The following is a 25124-nucleotide window of genomic DNA, read 5'->3' as shown; positions in this document are numbered from 1 at the left end:
AGGCAGAGTTAGCAAATACTTTAGTCATTTGTAGCCTTGTGTTCTTCGTCAAAGGTGCAGTATATTTGAAATTACAGTAAAATAGATAAATACACAAATTACGTATGTTCGTATTCAATAAGTAATGAAAATAACACTTGGGGTTATTTCACGGAATTAGTTATAAATAAATCTATTTTTTTTAATTTCTGAAATCTGAAATAGAACTGCAGAAGATAGATATATTTATAGAAAGGAAGAATATTGGGTTCTCTAACTTTTCCCAAAGTCATAGTTAACTTTAGTCGGTTTTAAATGAAGTCGGAAATGAACTAATTAGCATCAGCATGTAAAGTAATGGGTAGCTGCTTTTAACAGTCTTAGTTCTTCATTACAATCACAATAAACGCTTTAACAAACATAGACTTTTCTTTCAATCGCCATCGTAAGCTTTTATTTGTCACTTAAAAAAAATTGTAAATTTTTATAACAATATCAAAACAGTCAATTGACCTTTTTTAATAGATCCCACAGGGAAAACATTTACAATTTATTTTGTAATATATGTTAACCTCGCGTGCAAGATTTCTTTATTGTTATCGAAGCAAAAAAGCAAAGAATATTAAATATGAAATTCCAAGAAACTAAATGCAAGATGGCGTCTAGCTTTAGGAATGCCGCTTCCTTTGGGAAAGCAAAAACAATAGCTGGGAATCTAACTATGTTAATATATTTTTAATGAGAATTACACTTATTAATCGGTACTAGTGCTCTGCTGACAATATTATCACGAACAGAAACATTTAACACGAACTGATTTACTTCAATGATAATTATGAATTTTTATGCAGTTTTAAACGATCTAGTTTCTTCGCCAATTAGTTTTTCTTGTTCGTAATGTTTTAGACTATATGATTCGTATCTAACATTGACATTAAAAATATTATATCAAAAGAATTTTTTAAAATACCGATTACGATACCTTGAACATAACCCAAAATTCGTATGCACGTGTGTTACGAATGAGTAGACTTTAGACTCGAGTCCTAATTCTGAGAATAAATCCTTGTTAAATTAAAAAAAAAAACAGCTCATAAAATTTCGTAACTGCATCAAATCACGTTCTCTATATACTTAATGCAAGCAGTAGTTATAGTTTTGATTAGTATACCTTCATATTTATTTTTAAACGAGCACAAACATTAAATATGACTTAAATAAAATCTATAGTAGTATTCTTCCTAAAAATGATCCACGTGTCAGCTTTTCTTGTTTGCTATGCTTAATTTCTTCAAGCTCAGACAGGAACATGCTTTTTATAATGTGTCGTCATTCAGACATGTGGTAGACTGCACTAATATACATATCGGCACATTTTTGCACTCATAACTTAATAAAGATTCGATTTTAACATGGATTATTGGGCACAGCATTGCAAATACATAATTCCTTAACAATAAAATAACATCAGAGTAAATGGTCTAAATCAAATGAAGACCTTCTAAACGAGTGGCCCGGTCAGATTCCAACTGGAATGGACTCGCCGACAAAAAGCGACATACCAATATTTGCTCCAAAGGATTCCATTGCACTTGTCGAAAAACAAAGAGACGAAATATAAAAAGACAATCGGGCTGGGAATAAGAATGAGCCGACCTATTCTGGCCGGAATTATGGATTCGAAACACGATGATTCTTTTAGACAGGTTGCATTTGTTTTTACGGTTAATATTCACTTTTTAATACGTAACAGGGTTGTCGACATGTAGAAAAACAACGTATTTTAAATGCATACAAGATTAAAGGCTTTGTTGAATCACTTTAATCTTTGAATGCATCTTAGTCAGTTCGTCTGATAACACACTCAACCAGGTGAAACAATATTATCTCTAACAATACATGGCTAAAGTCACGATGAATCCCACCATAAATAAACAAACTCGGTGGCAGCCCTAACCCACTAATTTGTGTAAAAAAGCAACAAAGAAAGCCCTAGCGCTCCAGTTGAGCAAACGCTCCGCACCGATGCGCCTGCGCCGCCCCCATTGGCGGCGAGGGATAGAGACGGAAATACTACGCCATTCGGAACTGAAGAGAGCAGATAGGCTGCACGATGCCAGGGTTCCCGAACGGTGATGCTATCCTTTCAGCTCACCATAAGTGAGAAAAGGACAAAACGGCTGCCCGGGTAGCGAGGGTTTTCGATCATTGACTTCATTCAAGGTTGTCCGCCGTAGTGGTTACTGAAGTGACCTTCAATACTTTCTTTTGAGGTCGAATTACTTACGAAAACTGACCCACTTATTTCACTTTTCCGACCGAATTAATCAGTGTACGATTGCTGTCATCTAGCCTTGTTGACAAAATATCAATACAATTATATAAGTCTGTTAATGGACTTTAACTAGCAAACCCTGGGTATCATTGTCAACCAAATTTGGTTTTAACTTGTTTTTTTTTTAATTTAACCGATTTCGAACACGACTTGTAATTTACTAATTATTTCATCTTAATTTATACTATTATTTCTAATCTCACAGATAAGGGCGTCTATTCCTGTTGCCGACAAGTGCCATCAGGTGAGATAATTATAAATTATTACCACAAAATACAGTAGCTTCACTTGTGTTAAAACTATGCGGGCTAGATAAGCGAGACCCTGCTTATCTAGCTAAGATAATATTTGTGTTTTAAAATTGGGGTAGGTAAGGTTTGAGGAACTATTTGGCTTGTGATTGTTTTAGACTCTAAAACTGTATAAAATGTATTCTGTTTAAACAATTTATGGTCATAAATAACCCCCTATTTATAAGAATCGAAAGCAATTTTAATTCACACAGCGTTTAAATCCTTTTGTAAATCGCGGTAAAACTACTATTACCTTAATGAGTATTAGTATGTTTTTGTTTTAGAAATCCATACATACATATTTATGTAAAAGATCCTCGCATTATAATAATACAGCTATTGTGCGTTATCCTACTTATGTTAATGAATCATAGAGCTCCATAAAAGCTGTTTAATAAATGTTCATAACGCGCACCGCTTTTCTAAACATTCCGTACTTACTAAAACAAAGAGACAATTGTTAATACAGCTATGAAATAGGAATGTGGATAGACTAAACATAAATATTTTTACAACTTATATAAACTTAGACAATTGGACCAACTATCATAACGGGTGCAAAGCAATATATATAAATATTAATATATATAAATCTCCTGTCACGATGTTTGTCCGCGATGGACTCCTAAACTACTTAAGCGATTTTAAATTAAATTGTCTGGTCCAACTTAAGAGATAGGATAGTTTAGATCTTTAATTATAGTCACAATTTCATTGCAAATTATTTGTCTATAATTCATTGACAGTCACAATTATCTGTTAACTCCAAAAGATTCTAACAGATGTCGATACTTTTCGACTGGATTGAGTAAGTAATCAATAGATGGCACTGCTATGGTAAACCGACAAACGTGTCATATAAGCTACAATTGAATATCATGATTACCACGTGTTATAGAGGCTAAAGTATAAATTAAATTTATTTTGTCGTAAACGAAATACCGTGAAATTCAATTATTTCTACTTTTTAAATTTTTGGTGTTAGCATAGCCAACCACGTGTTACTTAGACCGAAGTAAATCAAATTCAAATTATAGTGACGATAATATAGTCAAATTATTCTTTTGTGTCACATTAAGGAGAAACGAAATTCGCGGGGGCAGCTAGTAATTATATATATTTTAATATTACAACTTAAATTGTAGCAAAGAACTATTTTAAAAAACGAAGATCTGCATCTCATACCTCTAAAAAATTTAGCTTCGCTATTAATGTACTGGTTTAGGAATGGATTACCTTCATGATGTATTGAATAATAATTTCAGAAGAGTACATTTAAAGAGCCCGCATAAGACGCACGTGTAAGGGAAGGGGAGTTGTAAATTTTTAATGCGTTCCACGAAATAATAGTTTATGCTTATTTCCTTTACGTTGAACGGCTAACCGATAAGTTTATTGAAGGCAGTTCAAGGTTCAACGTAATTTTTATTATGCGGTTGCACTTAACATAAAACCCTTTTCATCCAGAACTTTAAATTCATTTAACATGCCCCTAATGGTAGATTGGAAACCATATGTATATCTGAAGAGTGGAGCTGCTGAAAATGCTCGCTGACCTATCTTCTATTTTAAGAAAGCCGAGGGCAGTGAATTTAGATAAAGAATTTATAGAAAGGACAAAATTGTGAGCAAATTTAGGATGAGATTCAGACTGCAGACTGAGCTAAGTCTGGTTTCCGTACAACTACTCCAAAATGCCAAAAAACCAAATTGAACATTTGTTGAGGTATTTATGATCGTTGCATATAATCTAAACATATCATAAGTCATATGACACGTTCTCCCTACACTTCCTTGTTTCACAAAAGTGCTGAGCCAGCCGAGTTCACATAATGATTCATCATAAAACATACGTGGGCGCGCCTACGCAGTAAATTTGTATAAAATAATAGATCTTATTGGCTAACACAATAAGAACGACATTTGTATGGACTTATATACATCCGTACAATGTCAATGATAGTCACATTACAATATGCTATCGAAGATTTAATACTTAGATGCTTAATGTATGGACGTCTTTACACGTGGGAGTACGGTATTCTCAAAATCTCTCAATACATCTCTTCTCAACCATGGGTATAGAAAGCCTACAATTTTGTGCTTAACTAGATTTTGTGAAGCAAATATTTTAATTCGCCTTACAAAATTTTCCGTTCAATATTTCTTTGCTGCTTTAAGAATTGAGTAAACTAAATGTATTTTATTTTTTCAGATGTGAGCCCTGCTTTGAAGTGCACTTGAAGAAACTTCGTTAATCGTGTTATTATTATTAAACTTACTTACTATAATTTTTGATTACGTGTGTCCATTACGCACATTCGCTTCATAATAAAGAGTTTAGTCTAAAAAGTTTTATTAGGTTATCTATAGACTTGATAAATCATAATGAAGACATTAATATGTCTAAGGCAATAAACATTACGCATTATATGAATTACAGATTAAAGAACATAAACGAACTATCTTAGTAAGTATCCTACGCTGGAAAGCCTCTATTTCACTATTATGAAGAAAATCGCTCCACGATACTCCCCTTACTGAAATATCTGTACCTGGGCCTGGTAACTCCACCACCGTTGGCGTTATCACCGCCAACGGGGGACGAGTTCCTGCTCCTAGATGCGATGTTCTACTAGAGCAAGACAATGTCCATTGCGTGAGTGGAATATATATTAAGTCTCAAAACATCGCCAGCAAGCACATCCAAGACACAAAAATCGACTACGTGGAACAAAAGGCATGTAGACAAAAAATATCAAGGATACAGATACAGAAATCTGAGGTTCATGGTTGAAGCGCTAGTTCTAGAGTATATAAAATAATGTGACAATCTAGTTGATTTGGTTGTTATTGAATAAGGATGTTTTCATAAAATTCTAATATATATATTGAATACGTAAAATAAAAGATACTGACGATTCTATTGTTTTCTGCTGCACTGACTTATAAATTTTATAATGCCCCTGAGACTTTGGGATGATTAACATCTAAAATTTTTAAAGAAAACACTTTTTCAACGGATTGAAGTTATGTATTATTATAAACTTATAATTATTTTACATAATTTCATGCATTTCACCGTGACCATGCACGCGTAGCACAATTAAAGCAAAATTAAAAATTATGTGAATTAATTATAAGTTAATAATAATACGTAACTTCAATCCGTTGAAAAAGTGTTTTCTTTAAATGTGTAAAAGTTATTTTAATAAAAGTCAATATCTACAATTTTGTAATGTCAAGTAGGAAATACGCGGTGATAATGTTGTTATTAATTTTGGCTACTTTATCCTATGACAGTAAAAAAAATATTTTAACGTTTGTTTAAATATTTTATACGATGTATGTTTTTTATTAACTTAGCAATTTAAAAATATATACTTTCACCTTGTTCCGAACTAATTATAACTATTCATATAAGGACCATTTTATAATTTTTTATTTTATTTAAGTGTATTTTTGATATGTTTTTGTCATTGAAAGAACAAACAATAAATAAAAAAAATATTTAATCGCTACATTATAATGGTTAATAAACGAAAGTATCATGATAGATATCACATAGTCTTTAATACCAAAATAATAATGATTTGAAAAATAATAACTGCAGGAAGTAAATTTCAAAGTTCCTAATTACATATTAGTGTAATGAAATAAACTATATATAAATCACGTGTTTTAATTTACACAGCCCTTTTAATACAAATTTATCCTTATACGCATACTACATTGAAAAAATCTTTAAGCCAAACAATTAAATTATAACTTTGTCAACGGTACTACAATATCCAACCAGTCGCCAGTTTTACAATTTGAAACTTTCGAGTCTTCCGTGTTCCCTGCGACAATTTCACGACATGTCTGGCGTAAATGAAATAATAGTCACACAGTCAAGCTGGACTATACAGTTGCCAGTACTGCGTGTAAAGTGGTACAAGTCATCTTGAATGACATTCTAGACATCTAAGAAAGTTTTTATATGAAACCAAATGTAGAAATATTCGCAGGGAACACGGCTATCGCCAAAGAACTATCTTTAATTTATTACATTATACACATCGTGTTATGTATAGAATAACACTCGTTGCTAAATGTTAATTTATTGAAATTTGGTTTTTAACGTTACATAGAAGGTAAACAAAATTAAAACAAAACTCCTTAGTCTTCCATCTTTAATGTAAATAAAGATATTTATTATTGACACAGTATGTTTCATTAAATTATGTGAGAAAATTATACAAAAGTATGCTTAGGATGTTTCAAGGTTTTCGATACAATTATACTAACCCATGAGCTATTAGAAAAAGTTTTATTATTTTCAAACGTTGTAAATTACATATACCTACATCTATTTATATATATTTATATATAGTGTGCCAAAGTGTATACAACAAATTAATATGGTTTTCTAAAAATTCTTGCTCGTAGAAGAATCGCACGGCAACACCTATGATATCAGTCTAAAATCAATACACGTCGATGTCTTATCAAACACAATTTAGCCGTGAATAAATTAAGTAGTACAGAAAGTTACACAAAATAAATAGATACAGAAAATGGCGGCATAAAAAAATCCTGTGCTTTGTGATAGATGAAGGCATGAAACGAGAAGGCTTATTTCATTCGATAATTGCTAATAGCATAAACATAATATGCTTCGATCTTTAAAATGGCGCCAATGAACATTGAATGGAACGTCTATTGTTTAAAATAAACGACTGTGATTGGTTAACAGCTGTTGTCCAATCACGCGCGATACATTTGACCAATCATATTCAAACGAAACGTGTATCTTTTTCCATTCTCCTGCCAAGTTTAAGTGTTTGAACACGGAAATGTAAACCTTATTAGTTACGAAATACAGATCAAATTACACTTACTTAGAAATCCTAACGCTGCTATAGAATCAGAGCTCTTTTACATTTGGGAGCATATTTTAGACAAGTATTAATATGAATGCATTAGAAAAGAAAAGATTTAGGAATAAAATAAGAGAATTGCCGACATTTAGAAAGATTTGTTGCTGACCCTGTTTCATTGTTTCGTGCCAAAAAACAACCTTCTGTGTGTATTACCGAAATTCAAACCTTGGATTAGTAATAGAAGTCCTTCGTTCTTCAAAAAAATAACAATTTTAACGTTTCCATTTATTTCGTGAAGCAAAACCATATACTTAGGAATGAACACTGACAAATAGTAAGGATAACAACGAATAATATATTCTTTACATTTACAATAAACTTGCAGGCTATTTTCATAGCTAATGCTGCGTCCAATATTTACAAATAACAATACTACAGAAGCGTTGAAATAAAAAATAACAGCGACACAACGAATAACCTAAAGATATAAAGCGACAATAATAATAGGTCACTAATCAGTAGTTTGTCTATTTATATTTTTTTTTACTTCTAGGTATATTGCGGTGTATCTATCAAATTTATAATAACGAATACTTAAGAAAAAGTGGGTACCCGAAAAAAAAATGCAACCAATTCTTTTCTAAATTTAAATTTTTATGATTTACGATCCTGGCGATTTAGCCTACTTATAAGTAAATGGGAATTTCTCAAATATTCGTAAGCAATTCCCAGTTGACGGGAAAGTGTATTAAAAAAAATATTTTAATTTTTTTTAACTTATAATAAAAGGTTTAAGTTGAGGATTTAAAATTGCTTGAAGCAATCAAGCTTTTTAAATTTGCCTTGACACATTGATTGTAACATTTACATAATATTTTTTTACGAACACTCCACAAAGTGAAAACGATGACCAAACATTAAACATTCGCAAAACAATTACAAAAGCTATAATTTTAAGGATCACGATAAGCCACACGTTTCTACAGTATTGTTATTCGAATGTCTCATCATTATTGGCAAATAAATAGTCATTTCAATTATTTACATTCGACTCTTATCTTTGACTCTCCTTCTCCTACCTGAAAAATAAACATATATATTTTTTTAAATTATACTACCATTTTTATTTTATTTACAATATCTTAACGCTCGACTTTGTTCTCATAATAGAAATGGGTGTTTCAAAAAAATGAAGCTATTTATAAAGTTTGAATTGGTTAATATTTATTTCCACATAATTATTACGTTATACCGTTGAACTACACAAGTAGTCTTGAATGTGATATCGAAAAGAGATATAACATAGAGATTCCAACTTAGCAAATGTTTTATCAAAATCGGTTCAGTTGTTTTTCATATGCACTTCATCGTCTATATATATTAAGTAATCATAGACTATATATATATAGAAATTAATATTTTTAAATCATTTTATTATAAAAAATAAAACCTCGATAAAATATACAAACCTTCCTTGAATCACTTTGTTAACGACTGATCGAAAATCCTTGCCATAACAAAAAATATATTTTATAAGAACACCAACAGTAAAAGAGTAAAAAAACTCACGTGGCACGGCAAACTGGCGACTGGATGTCCCTCTCTGGTCCACCTGCGAAGGAGATGTTGAGCAGCATGGCCTCAAAAGGATCGCTGCGCATACGCTGCTGATTTACCGCTGCCGCTGAAGGGCCGTCCACCAATCGACTTTCGGTGCTGCCATCCTGAAAAATAATATTTTTACTATGCTTTAAAAAAGTACATGAAACATTTAAAATCTAATGCGTAAAGTCACTTTAAAATAACGGTTAAAATATTTTCATATTATTATGAATTGTTATTTATTTGCATATTAACTTTTTTGATTGGAATCTGTGAATGAAAATGTGTAACTGCCGCAGGTATATGGCGATTTTTTTAGGGAATAAGTTGGATGTAGAATAGATATGTTAAAAAATAAATCTGCCATATTAAGAACGTGAAATAAATATCTTGGTAACCATGGAAACAAAATAACTTAAATCCACGTTACAAAGGCCGATTCATTCACCTCAGGCGCCGGACTCCAAAGTCGTACAACTGCTTCGATGCCGCTAGTTGCGAGAAGGAACAATGTGGGATGAGGTTGCACGCAATTCAGAATGGACTCATCAGCGCGAAGACATCGCACTATGTTGCCCGAACGACGACACCATACGAACATACTGCCGTCATCAGAGCTGGAAAAGCAGGGTAAAAAATCAGTAATTGGTTAATGAAGGGAAAATTTTAATGTCAATATCTTTATAATCATTTTATATGGTATTTGTTGTGTAACTTTATTTTTAAACTAATAAAAAAAGCGGATTGATAATTTATCATTCCAATATAATATATAATATTCAGATTTACCCCCCGAGAATGCATACTAACAATAAATGTTTTGAATATAAAATTAAATATAAAAAACCAGGTGTTGTAAAAACTAATTTTTTTTTCATTAAATTTGTATTGTTTTCATTACATTCGTATGTCAAATTTATTTTTGGTAATTGTAATTTTTGTTGTGTACGAGCCAAGCCATTTTGCTCAATCCATATTTCCAGTTTTATAGCGATAACCTAAATTGTCGGATTTATGCCCAGACTATAGCCAGATGCAGGCACTGTATTCAGAATTGAATGAGCATAGCATAACATTGTTGTACGTAAGTGAAAAAAAAGGAAATAATACGGGACATGTATTATTCGCACCAGTTGCCCCAGCAACCGAACATGTTGTTTGAATTATTTCATTGAGTGTAAATGAGTTTTGTGTTCATTTAAACAGAGTATTTTTTTTATTGCCTTTGCTATATATATTTCACAATCTTTGCACGTAATCAATTCAAAAATCGCTCAGCTTATCTCTATAATAGTTTAAATAAAACCCTTAGCTTGCATAATCTTACATACCACAAATGTAAAACAACTTTAAACCATTGGCTCGGTACACTTAACTACAACATAACAGAAGCATTGTTAAATCATCTAATATAATTTTTTCCTTAATCCATCTTTTCATGCAACACGCGCACACATTTGTTTCGTCTTTCACAAACACATTACATAGTCATCATAATATATTCATATATATATATATATATTTTTAAACAAATTGTGTTGGTTACCCTTGATGAAACTTTGTAAATTTAAAGAAGAGCGAAGCTTCCCTGTCACATGTCTCTGACTTACTAGGGAGGCCTCAATCTGAATTCTATTGTACATATAGCTAAACAAATAAAGAATTATGAATTTTGAATAAATAATTACCCAGCAGCTAGATAGTTGGCATCGGGTCCAAGAAAATTGGCTTCTTTGATGTCTGTGGTCGTATTGCAATGGCCCAAGAAACGACTGGAATAGTCCAACGCGGAACTGCGAAGTTGACGCTCTAAGGCACTACCTCCTTGGCCTTCTTCATCAGTAGCTGAAAAGTTTTATAATTAAACGTATATACTGACTTTCAGCGTATTGATTGAAGTCAATTGAATAAACAATGGATCACGAAAATATCTGTTGTCGTTGAGAATTTTTAAGGGAAGCTAAGATTTACTCTACAGGGAAGTCTAATGTACCCTGTCTGGGGCGCCAAAATAGAATCGATAAGTACCTCTGACAGTTAGTAATTCACAATATGCGTTAAGCGAAAGTAGGACAGGGTTTAATTCAAATGGATCAGTGAAAAACAAGTCTGTACAACCGTCCTAAGTGGTCGCAGCAGCACTTATTTAAATTATTTGTTATGTTGAGAATTATTGTTAATATTGCTTATTTAGTTATTTACAAAAGGTTGTCAACGCTCGACACACTGATACCAATGAACGTCGAATCGTGAATTATAACATTTAAAGGTTTAAAAAATTGTTACGTTGGACAATAATCATCTTTATATAAAAAAGTATAGAATTGTTGTGAAGAAACAAAATGACGAGTACCAAATAAAAATTCAGACAAACATCGGTTCGAATAACAGCCACGTCCGTCCAATTTCCACACATACTAAAATTATATATTTATATTATTTTATGATCATACTAAAGTTAAAAAAATATATAGATTATAATTGACCTTTGACATAAAATTACTGTTACTTTTATATTTTATTTACATATTTATAAACATAAGTAGTGATCAATATTAGCCTTTTCAAACGAATGATTTAATGAAGTAAACAACTTACCCTCATCCGGCTGAGTTTCCATAGACTCTAGAGCTTCTCCAATATCCTTTTGTAATAAGAACACCGCATGACTAGTCGCGTGTTTAGGAAACTTGTCTTTGAAATAAAGCAGGCACTCGTGAGCTTCGCGTGCCCTTTTTAAATCCATCAAGCCTTTCGCGAGTCGGAAGTGGGATTTCACGTGATTGGAGTCTAGCTTTATGGCTGTGTAACAGTCACGTATGGCCGCGTATGTGTCCCCGGTCCTGGGGGATAAAATGTTTTTAATTGGAAAAGAAATTTATAGAACGAAGAGGGACCGAATTCGGTAGTTACCGATTGTATATATTTTCTTAAGGTGTCCTCTCTAATTTGAGGGTCTAAGGCATGCCGGATTTTTCAAGGTTGCCCTTCGCCGTAGGAGCAAGTGTTAATTTAGCAGAAGAAAAAAAAATCCAATTGTGCACAGCCCTGATTCGAACGCATATCAGGGTTATGTCGTGTTTACGATAAAAGATATACGACGTCGACGTCACCGTTCTACAACTGAGAGCTTCTTAAGGCAGTTATAGCCGGAACCAGCTGCCCACCTATGTATTTCCGAACCAATTCGACTCAACGTTCTTCAAAAGAAGAGCGTATCAATTCCTAAAAGGCCGGCTTGCCTTCTGGCAATGTGAGCGTCCATGGGCGGCGGTATCACTTAACATCAGGCGAGCCTCCTGCCCATTTGCCCACTGTTATATAAAACAAGAAGAAATCGAAAAAAATTACCATCCCCTTCGCATGAGGGCAGCGGCCCTATTGGAGTAGAGAATGGCACAGTCGGGACACTCCGCTATAGCCAGATTGTAAAGGGTCACTGCGCCTGAGTAGTTGGTTTTGTTAACGAGATCATTTGCCTGGAATTAAATATATGCATTTTTTCATATTACAAAATATAGGCTACACATTTTTACGGTTTTCACCAAATAATTGATTGATACGTAGGTAACACTGAAAATGTTTAGAACTGGCCAGTTAGAAACATTGCTTATGAAAACTTTTTTTAATTTCAATTTTAGAACTCTTAGGTAAATATAGTATATTGTATTCATTTGTCATTTGTGTTTGGGAATTGTCGGCAAATCTATAACTCTTGTTACACGTAAAAATGAACCTAACGCGAGAAAATTTTCGGTCAATTATTTATTATGACTTTCCTTGTGCTCAACAATAAAGCTATATTATATGCTGCGAAATGCATAATGAAGCCCCATCTTGTGCCACTATTTACAATTGGTTTAACGAGTTTAAGCGTGAACGTAGCAATCTCAATGATGATCCGCGTGAGGGACTACTGAAGATCACATCAGTGCTGTGCGACGTATGATAGGCAGGCAGATAAGAGAGTGACATATCAGCAGATACGGGAAAGCCTAGGCATGGGTATGAGTCAAGTTCAAAAATATTACACGAACATTTAGGCGTCAGAAAGCATTGTACCAGATGGATTCCCCATACTTTAACCGACGACCAGAAACACCTTCGCATGGACTAGTGTCGCCAAATGTTAGATAAGTTCAATGGCGGTGACTCAATGCTGTATTTGACATGGATATATTGCTACGAACCTGAAACCAAAAGACAATCAGCTCAGAGGGCGTTTCCTTTCGAGGATCGACCAACTAAAGTAAAGAAAGGAAGAAGTCAAGGAAAAAAGATGATTGCCTCATTCTTTGGTCGGAAATGTCATTTCGCGACAGTTGTGCTCCATTTCTGGAAGGTTCCATCTTCTGGAAGGCCAATTACTACAGAGCGGTATGTCAATCGCTGTTGGCTGTTGTCTTGGAAAAAATTCGACAGCAGCCCCCTCGAAGCAGGATCCTCCTTCACAACGATAATGCTTCAGCTCACTCCGCAAAACGGACTGTAGGCAAATGCCTATGGCTGATTTCGAGATAATGAGTCATCCGCCATACAGTCCTGACCTGGCGCCCTGTGACTTTCCGTTAATTCCAAGAACTAAAGATAAAATTCGAGGTATTCGGTTTATGAGCCCTGAAGATGCGGTGACAGCGTACGAAAATACCATAGAAGAGACCTCTAAAGAAGAATGAGCCCATTGCTTTTCTCAGTGGTTCCAACGAATGTGACGATGTGTAGAGAAGAACGGAGATTACTTCCAAAAAACAATAAAAGTATTGGCAACTTTCTACATTAAGCCGTGTTTCATTTTCTAAACATTTTCAGTGTTACCTAGGTATATAACGATTATGGTTGAGGTTACAATATATCATAGCTTTGCTCTTTATTAAAGCTGACAAATATGTTTGGATAAAGGACGAAGGTGATCTGATTTTTAAAAAATATGATTTTTTTGTATAGTCCATTTATTGAGGATTACAGAGCTAAAAGCGAACTAACGAGGGTGAAACTGTGGAAGGTTGTGTGTGTGTAGAGTTTGTAAATGTCTGTTTTAATTATATTTTTACCATACACTGACGAAATGTAATTGATACCTGATACATCAGATGTAACTTAGGTTAAATGTGACGGGTTATTACGCATACTCGGCTAAATTATTATTTTTAATCAAATAAAGTACTTGTTTGAATTTTCTTAAAAATAATACGTAAAAAATAAGTTTTTATATGTAAAGAAATAGTCCATGAAGTATATATAACAAAAATTAAGTTTTATATCTGTATAAAAATATATCTGAGTTAAAACTGAACTAAAAAATCTATATATCCAACATTTAGAACAATCCATACATATAACAATTTCTCTATGTTTTATTAATAATTATATAATATAAATATAATTAACTAAGCAACTCACCGCTTCCTTCATCTGTCGAACGTTATCCGGCAAGTTTTGGTCCACAGTACCATTACTACCCTCCTTTGGCACTGTCCCATTGTTTGTCCCATTTTTGGCCTCACTTGTCCCATTCTTCCCTTTCTCCCCCTCACGATAGCCATGATTGTGTTGAATTATAAAACTCTCTACAAGCACCGGCCGCCGAGAAGAATTGATATCGTATAAGTATACCTGTAATAATAAATTTGTATGTATCATGAATTTTATTATTTATTGGGTTACAATTTTTTGTAAAAAATACTCAAAAATGCATACTAAATATTCATTCATAGTTGAGACATAATGCGAACATACGGGAGTCATACTTTAAAAGTAGTAAAAAAAATCATATGTATTTCATATTATTTTATATTAAGTTAAGGGCCCTCACACGGGCTACACTTTTAATTAAATATGTGGCTATAATCAGTGCCGACTATACTATTTTGCAGCACATGAAAGCAGCACTGAAAAATGTATATCTCGGCATTATTTTTGCAAAAGTATACGGCTCATTATTTTGTCTTTACACGGTCTACATACATGGCTTGGATAATCCTTGCAACAAAAACAGAAACAACCCAAACGAACATAGCACTACTCGAACGACTCGTGGCAAACTTCACGTAGCATGAAAAAGGGACGCACTTAGGCCGTAAAGCGAGACAGCAATAATATGGCTGAGAAACATTGCAGTATTTTCGATTGCAAAGCGAACGTACCGGCCATACGCTGGGACTCTTAATATTCCTCGCACATACAAAAAATATTGCCTAGTCTAAGAGCCCTTTTAGAATAGTTGTAATAATATTAAAATTAATTTGTTACCTGTTCTGAGCCTAAATTGACTAGAAGCTCATTTCCGTCGTGACTGAAGGCGATGTAAGTGGCCGCTTTCTTCGGGAACGTGTGCTCTTGCGGCTCCATTGACAAATGACCTGACAACACAAATGCGGGTAGTACCAAATTCTGGAAAAGATTTTTCAACTAATAAAGGTAAAATATTAATGTCCTTTTTTTAACTATACCTTCATGACTTAACTGAAATGGCTTATGTGCAAGAAAATTAATTGTATTGAATTCCAATAATCACCTACTTGTTTTCAGAAAATGATAAAGGAGACAGACACATAAATATGATATGCCCTGGATCTGACTTAAATATTACAGACGCGATTAATTAAATCAGAATTTGTGTAAAACAGCGAATTAAAAAAAAGGTCATCAGATTGTTAAACATTAAATAAACAAAAATTTGTGTCTGCTTATACTTACCGGGCGCGAAGTACTGTACGGCAGCGCGCGGTATATTATTGTCGGGGTCGCCCTGTCCCGCACGCGAACAACGAACGTTCTGACGTTCCCACATTAGGCGAGACATAGGCGCGTTCATTTGAAAGTCCTAATAACGTAAAAACATTAATCCACAGAATACATTTATCGTTTTAAAAGGGCCCATAGCCATATGCTAGTTTTAACGCGTTCGACTGCTACAATTGTACATTAACATCCTAAATAATGTATATGTCGCAGTAAAGTAACTACTTTTTTTCTACTTTTATTTAACTAAATCAGAGAGTTAATTGAATATATAGACTGTTAATTAAATGTCGATATTCAATCAAGTCGCTATTAATTTGATTTAAATAAAGCAGCGTCGAAAACGTTTAACTATCTGTCTGACCGAGAGTCAGCGTGTTGATTAAACATTGTCAAACAAGATGATAAAACAAGACTCCGCCATGATTATTTCATTTGATATTGTTATTTCGGCGCGATCGTGAAGAACTGAGAGCTTGAAAATTCCCTGTTTTTCTTTATTGTAAATGGTTAGGTTAGGTTAGTCTTGTTGCCTAGGAACGTTTAGGAAACTCGTTAAATGTTTTGTTCACTCACTTGTCAGACGGAACTTCAGCGACTTGATTGCATATCGATTTTTAATTAACTGACTAGAGATTCAATTAACTCTCTGATTTAACTACTTTACTGCGACATATATACCCTACAAGAGACTATAAACTTCACAAAGCATTAAGAATGAATAAAAATGCCACTTATATTCAGGTAATGAAGACTTAGACAAACTAAAGACTTACAGGTTTAAAAACAGACTAATGACTACATATATTTAGCATGTCTTCTTAATAATATCATAAATAATAAAACATGCCTATTAATATGGCAATGTTTTTTTGTAGAAACGTTAGTGAAAATCGTTAAAATTATCTATAACTCACCTGCAACCTTCCAAGTTTTATCATCCTAGTGTCATACAGTCGTACGTAAAAGTCATTAGCACCGACGGCTAACTGATATGGCCGTCGTGGGTTCACAGCCAGACATTTGGCCTCCGCATACCGGCCCATGTGGTTAAGCAAATTTACTAGCACATTACTGCAGTCGGAGTTGCAACGGTGAGGCATACGGAGATCGTGTTGTCTGGAATTACAAATGAAAAAAAACTCATTAAAAATTGTATTACAAAATTATTTATTCTTTGGTATTTTATTACATATTAAACATGGACTTTTTAACATAAGACATTATTTTGGAAAAAAAATATTGAACAATCAAATTATCTATATACTGGATATCATTATAATTTTACTATGAAAACAGAATAACTGCTTTTAAATTTACTTTATACAGATTTTAAAATACTTCTACATAAACTTTTATGTTCAATTGTAACTTTTTATTCAAGTCTAATTCATAAATCCATGAGATTAGCTTTTAGAATAAAGTTTATTTAATTGTTACTCTTAATCTAATTAATTAATGTAATTCTTAATTTAAAAAATTAAATTTGATAATTCTATATTATTTCAGTGGTAATAGTAATTTTGTTTTCATTAATTTTGTTATGCTTCTTGCACTTTACCCTTAATTTAGTTTTGTTGTTTACCCTTTTTTGGTTTTTTCCTTATTAGGGTTGTCTGGAAGAGATAGCTTATTAGCAATAAGGCCACCAAATTTATCCCTTATAATTTTTTTTGTAAAATGTTATTTGTTTTTGTTTAAATGTGATCAAGTATAAATAATTGAGCCTTTGATCTGAAAAAATGATCAGCTATGAAGATAATTAAACTACTCACAAAATCAAACCATCTTCTCCTGCAGACCACAAAAGGTGAGGCTTATCAGGGGCAACTGCCAGCCTCTTCACTCTGGCACTGTGGCATGCACATTCTAAAAGCGAAGTACCGCCATAAATATTGCGAGCTCTCACTGATGCATCTGCAGCACATGTTGCTACTATTTCCGGTGATAGAAACTGTTAACAATAACATTAAAATAAATACTTGAATGTTATTCTTAGGAATAGTATTGAATAACATTAATTGATAATTAAACAAGACTCAATCTCTTATGGATTTATTGTTAACTTAAAAATAGAATTTACTTAATATAGGTAATAACAAAATAATATAATTAGTATCATTTTGATTCAATGGATTTCATTTGATCAAGATTCTCCTAAACAAATTATTTTTTCATTATGGATACTACTTGATAGAAATTCTTTTTTTACAAATCATTTCAAATTTATGAAGTAAATTTTATGTGAAACAAAAAGCTATTCAAAAGTATGGCAGGTTAAAAAATTAAACTATTTAAAACCTATTTTTATATGAAAATTCATATTACTAACTACTTTCAGAAATCAAATAAAGACTGTAATATATACAAACTACATTCATAAAATATAGAACATGACAAATACATATTTTATCTTTGTATTGTACTTCATCAATTATACAATATTTATTGTTTTATAAACAATAAAATATAACCATACATAACATGCATTAATATTTGAAGGTTTCTTATTAAAGATATCCAGAACTAATAATAACATAAAATATGTATTTGAGCTGGTAAAGTTTCAATATGTTTTGATTGACAAATTTATACTATTAATATATTTTATCACTTATTATTCTAAATGCATATCACTGACCTTTACAGAAAATATGTTTCCTGTATGTCCAGTTGTAATATTTTGTAGTTGCTTATAGCGAAATGGATCCCACAGTATTACATGAAGATCATCGGATGCCGATGCCAGCACACTACGACGCAAAATGAAGAATTAGGCGTATGCCTCTCGAATTTTGCAATTGTCATAGAACGAGGAGAAATACTTACGATCCATCTTTACTCCATTCTAAGCAGTTTACACAACCCATATGCCCATGGAGCTCTTTTTCTAGACCGAGTCTGTCTACTAAGTTACGGGTGACGGTAAGTCGGCTCTGGAATTTCCTTGAAATGCCATCACGTTCTCGAGCGGTGGTTAGTTTCCACAGGGGATCTTCTCGTTTCCCCATATTTTCGTCGATTTTAATACCGATTTACCATAACAATGCGAAAGAGTTGTGAACTATCTACGGCGATCTATTTTTAGTTTCCAGCATCTCACTATCATTTACAAATTAAAAATCATTTCAATTATAACAGACCACTTGGTTTAGAATTGCTTTACAATAATTACACCTAAAAGCTAAATGAAAGAGATATTTTCCTATTGAAGATTTTTCTTCTAAAATGTGAAAAGCTAGAACTTGAAGTTGTCAAACTAATAATCAAAGCAATCGTTATACAAAATTATCAAACGTCAAGTTACGTGAAACTTGAAAAGCAGTCAAAGTTCAACAGCTGTTTTGTTTCTTTCAAATTGTCAGTTTCAGTTGTTATGTCAAACACCGCCTGATGTGTTGTGAGCAAATTGTTATTGCATATTTGTGAAATGTTTTCTGATCAAATTACACTTCAAGTAGATTAATTCATATTTCAGTATTCACTCATTCAATTATATTAGACTTGAATCTTCAAGTTAATATAATATTAGGTTATATAGTTTTACACTTAATATAAAAACCAAACTCATACCTATTTCATGTCATTGCGTATAAAACTCTATCTCCTATCGGAATAATTGAAATTAAGTTTCTAAATAAATACTTCTTGAGAGCACGAGTGAGTTTGCTGATTTACTTATATTTATCAAAAGTTAAATCTTTTAGTAGTTTTAGACTAATGATTTATGACGTTTTGCAGAGAAATTAAAACAATAAAATGGGGGAACGAAAAGGACAAAACCTTTATTATCCTCCTGACTATGACCCTAAGGTTGGAGGATTAAATAAGTTTATGGGTACTCATGCTTTACGAGAGAGGGCCAGAAAATTACACATGGGCATTCTAATAATACGGTTTGAAATGCCATATAATATATGGTGTGAAGGATGCAATAACCATATTGGTATGGGTGTTAGATACAATGCTGAGAAGACAAAAATTGGAATGTACTATAGTACCCCAGTTTATCAATTTCGAATGAAGTGTCACCTATGTGATAATCATTTTGAAATTAAAACTGATCCTGGTGTAAGTATGTTATATGTTATGAATATGTTCCTGGTTGCTTATTTACATTATTTGAAAAAGTTATCTAGTAATATACCTAGACATATTTACACCTATTTAAATGCTGGTTTTTATTGATTGTTTTTCTTATCACTGCTCAAAGTAGACGGCACAGAAGGCTGATCACCTACTTGCCTAATAGGTTAACAAATGATCATGAAACAGATACAGAAATCTGAGGCCCAGACCTAAAAAGGTTGTAGCACCATTGATTTTTTATTATTGCCTATTGATAAATCTTCCCCTAGAAATTTTACTCATGATCTTTGAAAATTTTAATGATTAATTGAAAAACGAAAATCAGGGAAAGTTATTTAGATAATACTACATAAACTATCTAGTGAAGTCACTGATTTAAAGTAAATAAAGTATTTATGGAAAATTTACAGAATCTTGATTATGTTATTGTGTCCGGGGCTAGACGTCAAGAGAACAGATGGGACCCCACAGATAATGGCCAGATTGTACCTGAAACAAAGGAAACACAGAAAAAACTATTTGATGATGCTATGTTCAGGTTAGAACATAAGACAGGAGACGAGGAAGCTAGTAAATTGGATAAGCCACGCCTTGGACGCCTTGTAGGACGGAATGAAAATGTGTGGAAAGATGACTATGATGCCAACTGTGCATTAAGGAGAAACTTTAGGGTAAGTTTTAAAATTATAAGTACTAATTGAATACTAATGTATTACTAGGTCCATTATGCCTATAGTCCTGGCATTCCATGACTATATGGGTGACTAATCGCTCTGTGCTGAAACAGCCTCTGCACATTGGGCTGTCTGTGGCGCCTAGGATAAAAAGATATTTATTTAAGGAGACAATGGCCTGTAATTGTCCCTATTATTGTTTTTAGATTAGTTTTTAGATTTACACTCAGTGACCATCGTTGATGTTGGAGTTTTGCAGATGTTTGGGGAATCTTTGTTCGCCCTTGCGAGAAGGTCAAGGGAAGGAGCGGATACCGCCAATTACTTACTTACCGAACTTAATACAAAAGTTATTAATTCCTAACCGCTGCACGGCTCTGGCTTCGGGCGATTCGGTTAGAGCGACATTCACAATGAAAAAGCGAGCTGTGTGTCTAGGGATAGGTGTATGTTGATATCAAAAGAGAATATGTTAGCGCCGGAGCCACACCCTGTCATCGGTATATATATATGCGTAGCTCATTCAGTGTCGATTGAATACGTTCCTCTTCTCTCATTTGTATGTACGTGGTATATCCTGTTGAATATGTGTTGATTAGCGATCCTGTCTCATGGCGTGGCTATGAGAGGTTGATACTCTATTGGCCTAATTTCTGCTAGTGTAAAGCCATAATATTTTCTTATTTAAATTCATTTACTCATTTTTATTTGCCAAAGTCAAATTTATTTCAATTTCCTTCGGCCCCCATTTAACGGCTACCGTCTTTTTGCATGAATAAAACGCGATCGTTGCGTTGTTTAGTTTATGTTCGAGGTGTTGTTCCAGAACAGTTTATTGTCTAAAACCTCACCTAAATACATGATTACTTCCTTGAGTTTTAGTTCTGTGTTGAAGAGTTTTGGAAGTCTGTATGGTCCAAGAACTCTTCGGTTGGATCTATGAACATTTGCTATTTTTTAAATGGGGACTAATTCTACCATGCATTGTGTTCTCCGTTGAAAACACTATTCCACCATTATCACCTCGACGTCCGCCGTTCAACGACTGGGCGTTTTTCAAGGCAATTTTTGCCGCGCACCACCGCTATGTGGAACCAGCTGCCCACTGAAGTATTTCCAAACCCATTCGACTTAGGGTCCTTCAAGAAAAGAGCGTACCAATTCTTAAAAGGCCGGCAACGCACTCGCGAGCCCTCTGCCATTGAGAGAGTCCATGGGTGGTGGTATCACTTAACATCAGGTGAGCCACCTACCCGTTTGCCTCCTGTTCTTTAAAAAAATAAAAAAAAACACTCATTTTTTCCCATTTTTTATTTGTTTCAAGTTTGATGAAAATAATAAGCAATATTAACATTTTAAGGTTTATGTTACTTGCCGATACTGGTGTTTTCGATAGATAATATAATAATAATGTCTAAACCCACTACAATATAATTACTCTAAAATAATAAAATTGTTTAATTTATAGAAACGAAGAAAGGAATTAGAAGAATCTGCTGTAAATGACAGTTTACTCCTTGCTAAATCATCGCTTGACATCAATCTGCTTCCTGAAAATGAAGATGATAGAAATATGGCTGCCCTACTCTCACTTAGACCCCCTCGCAGTATAGAAGAGAAACAAACACTTACACGAAACAAAATTATGAATACCTCTGCCCTTCAAAGTAGTAGTGGACTCATAACTAGCTTTGGGGGACTTAAAAAAGAAGAATCCTTAAGTAAACAACCTGTTCTTACGAGAAATAATTTAGGTGTTGTTATAAAAAAAAATAAAGTTGAAAAATGTGATTTGGATAAAAAACTGAATGTAAAAGATAATAGTGTTCATGGTCCTTTAATAGAAAATGGAGATATACATATTCAAAAAGATGACATAGGTTTAGACAAGAGAAACAATCAACAAAACGGAAGGGAGTTGGTGGATGGAAAATGTAAGGAAAAAGTTTGGTCTTTGGTAGGTGACTATAGTTCAAGTGGAGAAAGTTCAGAGTAAGCCTAGCAATTATGAAATAAACATATATGACAGGTAAACCTTTGGGCCAATTTTAATGGATTTTATTAACATATTGTTCTTTCAACAATTTAGTGGATTCGGGTTGTTGGAATTATTAACCAAAGAAATTCCAGTAACATATATACTTTAGAGCATTTATTGGTTACTAAAAATAAAACATTGTCCAATGAAATCTTTTATTTCAATTGCTCATTAAAAAACATATGTCACATCATCAATAATTATAGTCAATGCAAGTCTTTAGACTAAACATCGAGAACATGAAACTGCGTATTAACACTTAACACTAATTCAAATTATAGATACGAGCTTATAAAATGTTTCCAGAGGGTTTAGCAGAATCCTTTTGATAGTTTCGACAATTATTCGTATACTTTCTCTATATATTTCATTACAATTTGTATAGCTTATTACACGCATTCATTCGAAGGCTGCATGTTCGTGTTTCCGTTTAAGCAACGGTCGCTTCGTCATCTTTGAGTTTTTATATAAAAATCTCTTGTTTTCGTAATTCGATATCTGTTATTTTACGTTTTGTTCGTGCTATAGCCTTTGTTATTTATGTTGGTTACAGATCTACTGACATATTTAATTGATTGACTGACGACCATAATTGTAGATTGAAAAAAATATATTTTATTCATACATATTATAATTATAACAAAGATTAATATTTGCTACCAATTACAATTAAACCACTAATATGAAATTAAAAAATAAAACTGCCACATTTCTTATAATGAGTGCATAAATACATTAATGACAGCAATATGAAAAAATATTGTTATAAATCAAGGTAAATATTCTATGAAAATCATTTCGTATCTAACATATATAGCTAAACAATACAGACTTAAAAAAATAATCTGTAAACTTAATCTCAAACGTTACTCAAAGCCATAGCTAGCTTCATAAAGCTCAGAGTGACTAGATATTTTTAGCTTAACATATAATACTACAGATAAACATGAACGATTAATACCAACTAAACACGACAGCTAATATTTTGTGCTTTAATAACACGACTAGTATAGGAATATTCATTAAAGTGGAAATTAGGCCTGCTTTACCCTTTGATTTGACAGATACATATAATGAAATTCGTCATAGATTGTAGATATGTGTCAAAAATCGTCCATCGGTTACAATAGATCCAAGAAAATGCATTTATGTTAAAGAACCTTAAATCCTCCTTACAATGCATTTGGCATTTTATTATTTCATGTAAGGAAAATATATGAAGCAAGAAATGGAAGAAAGTTCTCGATATATGAAACAGAATCTGTATAAGTAAATGAGGAGGCAAGAATTTCCACTTCCATAGATAACAATGTAAAGTCTATAATTCATGATTACGACATAAATTTGATTTTTCTATTGACATTAAGCGACATCTATCCTCATGGCAGCGCGTGGTCTGTTGAAGTGTGCGACGCGGGCACACAGGCGCCCCCACCGAAATAATGTTTGTTACACTTACACAACAACATATATTCTTTATAGTGGAGTATCGATAAGTAAGAAGTTACAATAGGCGCAAATTTAAATAACAAAACATACATTACTATTGTACATACACACCAACACGATAACATTTCATTTGTGGTTTAATTTTACTTTGTTTGTCGTCTTTAAGATGATGCCGCCGAGGCTACATCCGTTCCTCTCCTTGAATAAGCAAGCAGAAGGGAACTAGTTTTACCTATTTAAAATAATATATATTTTTAAAACTGGAGAATTTTTCGGCCAAAATAATAAATACGCTAAATATGAATGAGGCGCTTCATAGGCGAACACAGGCTCTGCTGGGGGTCGGTGTTGCCCTGCTCGTGCTAATTAATTATTATTGTTAATAATTAATAGTAGCTTCTATCCGCGATTTGGCGTTATAAATTCAATATAAGTACATAGCTTGGAATTAAAGCTATTAGACTATAATGGAATTAATAAAGTGATCCATGACGCAAACATTTTTAAAATGCCGATATGCCTGCAAGTTACAAAAATATTAACGTTAAATACTTAACCAGAAAAATCAAATAATCAAATATGATTAGTTATTGATTACAATTATTAAGATGTTAGCGTATATACTAGTATCGTCAAACTCATGTTCGTGGTTCGTCAAAATAGCTTGTAGTAGTTAAATCGTTGTAACAGTCAAATCCAATTTCGGTCTGAGTTCACTTATTCACTATTATAGCGCTTGTCTTCCAGGGCTTGTACGAGCGCGCACTCGATTTTGCTACGAAGCCAGGTCAATACTTCAGGGTTATTCATTTCTATAACTTTTTCATCAGTTGAGAAATAGCTCACGAGCTCGTCCTGAAAAACAATTTATGTAAATACCTCTTGTAAGGAAAGGTAAATTGATCTAGATATCAAACCGAATCAAATAATTAAAATCATGCCTTGATAAATCAAGACATCGACACTACAATAAATACATAAAGAGATGAGCGATTATGAAACCTTAATCTGTCTTAACTGTTTAAACCCAATTTACTAACCGCAGTTGACAGAAAAAGA

At 33.1% G+C, this 25124-nt stretch overlaps 3 protein-coding genes across 4 annotated transcripts in view; 1 reads left to right on the top strand and 2 right to left on the bottom strand.

The window, feature by feature from the left end:
• Nucleotides 1-6161: 6161 nt before the first annotated feature.
• On the bottom strand, nucleotides 6162-19065 carry LOC123720753 (WD and tetratricopeptide repeats protein 1). Its single transcript, XM_045677501.1, has 13 exons — nucleotides 18645-19065; nucleotides 18457-18568; nucleotides 17591-17769; nucleotides 16733-16934; nucleotides 15771-15897; nucleotides 15324-15433; nucleotides 14475-14687; nucleotides 12426-12553; nucleotides 11673-11917; nucleotides 10763-10919; nucleotides 9523-9691; nucleotides 9042-9196; nucleotides 6162-8551 (listed from the first exon to the last, which is right to left on the bottom strand). The coding sequence occupies exons 1-13, from the start codon at nucleotides 18824-18826 to the stop codon at nucleotides 8548-8550; spliced, it is 1983 nt and encodes a 660-aa protein (XP_045533457.1). The 5' UTR covers nucleotides 18827-19065; the 3' UTR covers nucleotides 6162-8547.
• LOC123720755 (coiled-coil domain-containing protein 130 homolog) lies at nucleotides 18659-22767 on the top strand. 2 transcript variants are annotated; one of them, XM_045677503.1, is made up of 4 exons: nucleotides 18659-18740; nucleotides 19557-19886; nucleotides 20315-20575; nucleotides 22047-22767. In XM_045677503.1, the coding sequence occupies exons 2-4, from the start codon at nucleotides 19575-19577 to the stop codon at nucleotides 22572-22574; spliced, it is 1101 nt and encodes a 366-aa protein (XP_045533459.1). In that variant the 5' UTR covers nucleotides 18659-18740; nucleotides 19557-19574; the 3' UTR covers nucleotides 22575-22767. The 2 variants fall into 2 exon arrangements, with proteins under 2 accessions (XP_045533459.1, XP_045533458.1); XM_045677502.1 differs by lacking the exon at nucleotides 18659-18740 and adding an exon at nucleotides 19206-19475.
• Nucleotides 22768-23279: 512 nt separating this feature from the next.
• LOC123720752 (vacuolar protein sorting-associated protein 13A-like) overlaps nucleotides 23280-25124 on the bottom strand; it is a 33219-nt gene continuing 31374 nt past the window's right edge. Inside the window, exon 54 of the mRNA XM_045677500.1 lies at nucleotides 23280-24920. Coding sequence (XP_045533456.1) covers nucleotides 24783-24920 — 138 coding nt within the window. The 3' untranslated portion in view covers nucleotides 23280-24782. The remainder of the gene's footprint in view (nucleotides 24921-25124) is intronic.

The sequence above is a fragment of the Pieris brassicae genome, chromosome 2, assembly GCF_905147105.1.
Source record: "Pieris brassicae chromosome 2, ilPieBrab1.1, whole genome shotgun sequence".
Taxonomy (NCBI): Eukaryota; Metazoa; Arthropoda; class Insecta; order Lepidoptera; family Pieridae; genus Pieris; species Pieris brassicae.
Note: the sequence above shows the minus strand (reverse complement) of the source record. Positions and strands in the feature narration are given on the sequence as shown.